The sequence below is a fragment of the Cryptotermes secundus genome, unplaced genomic scaffold, assembly GCF_002891405.2.
Source record: "Cryptotermes secundus unplaced genomic scaffold, Csec_1.0 scaffold2306, whole genome shotgun sequence".
Taxonomy (NCBI): Eukaryota; Metazoa; Arthropoda; class Insecta; order Blattodea; family Kalotermitidae; genus Cryptotermes; species Cryptotermes secundus.
This window is the reverse complement of record NW_019727128.1, coordinates 17,991-21,032: the sequence shown is the minus strand read 5'-3', so window position 1 is coordinate 21,032 and position 3,042 is coordinate 17,991. Positions and strand designations below refer to the sequence as shown.

At 38.0% G+C, this 3,042-nt stretch overlaps 1 protein-coding gene across 1 annotated transcript in view; it reads right to left on the bottom strand.

The window, feature by feature from the left end:
• Positions 1 to 1,686, bottom strand: part of LOC111864549 (ADP-ribose glycohydrolase ARH3) — a 7,899-nt gene extending 6,213 nt beyond the window's left edge. Inside the window, exons 1-3 of the mRNA XM_023851872.2 lie at positions 1,443 to 1,686; positions 1,210 to 1,309; positions 298 to 574 (exon numbers count right to left, since the gene is read on the bottom strand). Coding sequence (XP_023707640.1) covers positions 298 to 574; positions 1,210 to 1,309; positions 1,443 to 1,605 — 540 coding nt within the window. The 5' untranslated portion in view covers positions 1,606 to 1,686. The remainder of the gene's footprint in view (positions 1 to 297; positions 575 to 1,209; positions 1,310 to 1,442) is intronic.
• Positions 1,687 to 3,042: the final 1,356 nt, after the last annotated feature.

Genomic DNA, 3,042 nt, shown 5'->3' with positions numbered 1-3,042 from the left:
AGAACTATTATAGAGTAATTGCAAAAGAAATAATTATGCATACGCAAGAAGGAAGTCTATACAAGTTGTGTACACTTTGTTCTCTTTTCATACTGCAATGTCAAAAGAAAGATTTCCACTGAACAGTGAACATGGATGAGGAAATGTGATTCCTTAAATTTTAAAGTGAGGTGTGAAGTTCCAAGATTTTCAAAATGTTCAGCCCGAAACAATATGGTTTCTTTTCTTCCTCTTAAATTTATAAGACTGGGGTCCCCAATTATGAAGAGGCTAAAACGCATGAACTCTGCAATTTACCTGCAGGATTGTGCCATCATAACCCTGCTTATGTGTGTGGGTTAGTTCTGCAGACCGTCTGACCAAATTTACAAGTTCCTCATAGTTGGAATAACAAAAGAGGGCTAGTGGAGACACTCTCATGGCACCCCCATTTCCATATGAGCCTGATCCATCAAACTGCTCTTTTGCAGGACCAAAGGGGTCCTCAAACTTCTGTGCTCGCAATTTATGGAAAATGTCAACAACTTGCTGTCCATATCCATGTCTTGGATTGTTGAAATATTCCTTCACAAATCTTAAAGAAAAAGAAACAGAATTCAGAAAACAGCTATGAGAACACCAGTCATCAAAGTAACAGCTTTCAAATACAATATAACTTGTACTGTCTGTTGAGTGTCTCTTTTCACCTACCACTCTACCCAGTTCATACAGTTATTAGGTGATTAATGCTAAACTACCAACACCAGATGATTTAAGTCAGTTAAATAAATATCCTAAGGTTGTAGGATGTGACACTTTAAGCTCACATCAACTACATGCATGGACTGCAAAGATTTCAGTATCTATAAATTTAGAAGTGTAAGAATGATGGAAATAACAAAAAACAGGCAGCAAAAGTAGGCATAATAACTACAAGAACTGTGTACTTAAGACACATATGGCTAAGGAATTCAACTGTCTGCTCATAACACAGAGCTGCGTGTATATGCTGAATTTATTAAACTGCACAAACTGATTTCTGAATCAATTTTTTCTAAATCAGTGTTCTGTAGTTCTTACTAAAGGTCAGTTCCCTTACCAGCCTATTCTGAATCATTTGGCATGACACCCTGGAATATTTGCACAGTATAATATCAATACATTCGCCAATATTTTCGCCTTTATTAAAAGTGCAAAGGAAACATAATTGAATAATTCGTAATTTCTCACCGTTTAGCAATATCAAGTGCATCAAATTTTTCTTGAGCTATCAAGGATTCTGCAAGACATTTTGTCATTGCCGCATCGTCTGTATATTGCTTCACAGGTGCTGTAAATATATGAAATGCTAGGTTGTGGCATCCAAGTTCTGTATTGTATACTACAATCAGATGAAAGCAAGTTCTAAACAATCCTTTAATATTATTAGCATAGCCTTAATTACTGATAATATTTACACATACATTTAAAATATGGGCCTTCCAACTTTTCGAAGTATTTCTGTAGTACACTTTTAGAAATGCCATAATCCCCTTCATATGGAGCACCAAGGCAGTCCCCCAATAAACAACCAACTAAGCATCCCCTGAACTTGCTTGCAAGTGAGATACTATCTATTACAGCCATAATTTCTTTGACTGTTTACAACAGTATTGCGGGGCGGAAAATATCTAACAAAACGACCAGAACCGAAAGATATCCACTTTATTCTGACATACATCCGAACCGCGACTAGTTTCTGTTTCCCAACTTATGCGAAACACAGAAAACTCCAACGTCCCTTGAACCCGCCAAATAGATGCATTTTTCAAGCGAATCACGGACCGGTGTGTACACATCACTGAGCTACTAGCATAGCGATCCGTGCGACACCGGTTACCGCCCGCGGCACGGATTGGGAGTCGGTCACCGTGTTCAAGGTCCACCACGGCGACCACGACACGACCACTTCTTTCGTGCATTCGTGCCTTATAATTAGGGACCGGATTTTTATACCCTAATAATCCCTTAAATATGTATGTATTTATGCATGAAAAACTTCCGAAATATGCACTAAAATATGCACATAAAAATTTATACCAAATATTAAAATTGATTTTACATTATTGTAAGACCAACAAATCAATATTTAAGTTCGTTTTATGTAATCACTGAATGATTCACTTGCAATAAAAAGCTATACTTAAATACAAATCATGCAACAAAGCCAACATATTTCATTACAAATAAAAAAAAACAATGGTACTCACATTTAGCTCTCCGAACTTTCAACTTCTCTTCTGTTACAGTTCACAGTTTCTAAATGTTTCAGGTTTTCCATAGTTAGTCACCTCCTGTTGTCTCGTAAGATGTCCTTATAGCGGTAAAAACTTCTTTCCACCTCACAGGAACTTAGGGGCGCATGTACAAAAGCCGCTATTTGCTCCACTGTTAGTGATTTTTTACTTGGCAATTCAGTACGTTTACCGGCTAAAATTTCTTCAGTTTCACAAATTTGTTCATATCCTGGATTTTTTTAAAAGAATGCTGTGTACTTTTTCCTTTACTATTTCACCATCTCTTCCAGGAACCGAATTCAATTTGAAAACAGTGGTTTTGAAAACACTTAACGACTGATACAAAGTAGTATAGCTATTGCTTGCCTCCTCCAGTGAGGAAATGACGGATGAAAGATGAGAGAAGTGAGCAGATCTATATAGCTTTGCGTTTTTAGTACATCTTGGGCAATTTGAATTGATGCTGCACTTTTGAGATCAAATGTATTCACGACATTCCTGTTTCTAAATGTTCGGAGGTTAGTGGTTAAGGTACTATGCTACAAGCAGGAAGGTCGCGGGTTCAAGTCCCGATGAGGTCACTGCATTTTTTTTCAATTGACCTAATCCTTCCGGCCGCACTAGGCCCTGGTGTTTACTCAGCCTCTAACAGAAATGAGTACCAGGAATTAGTTAAATAATTTTCCTGGGGAGTGAAGCGCGGCCAGAGCGTAAGGCCGATTGTCAAGGTAATGTGGGACCCTTGTCGAACTCCTCTTCCAATCTGCACACTTCTTGTCTCCCCTCT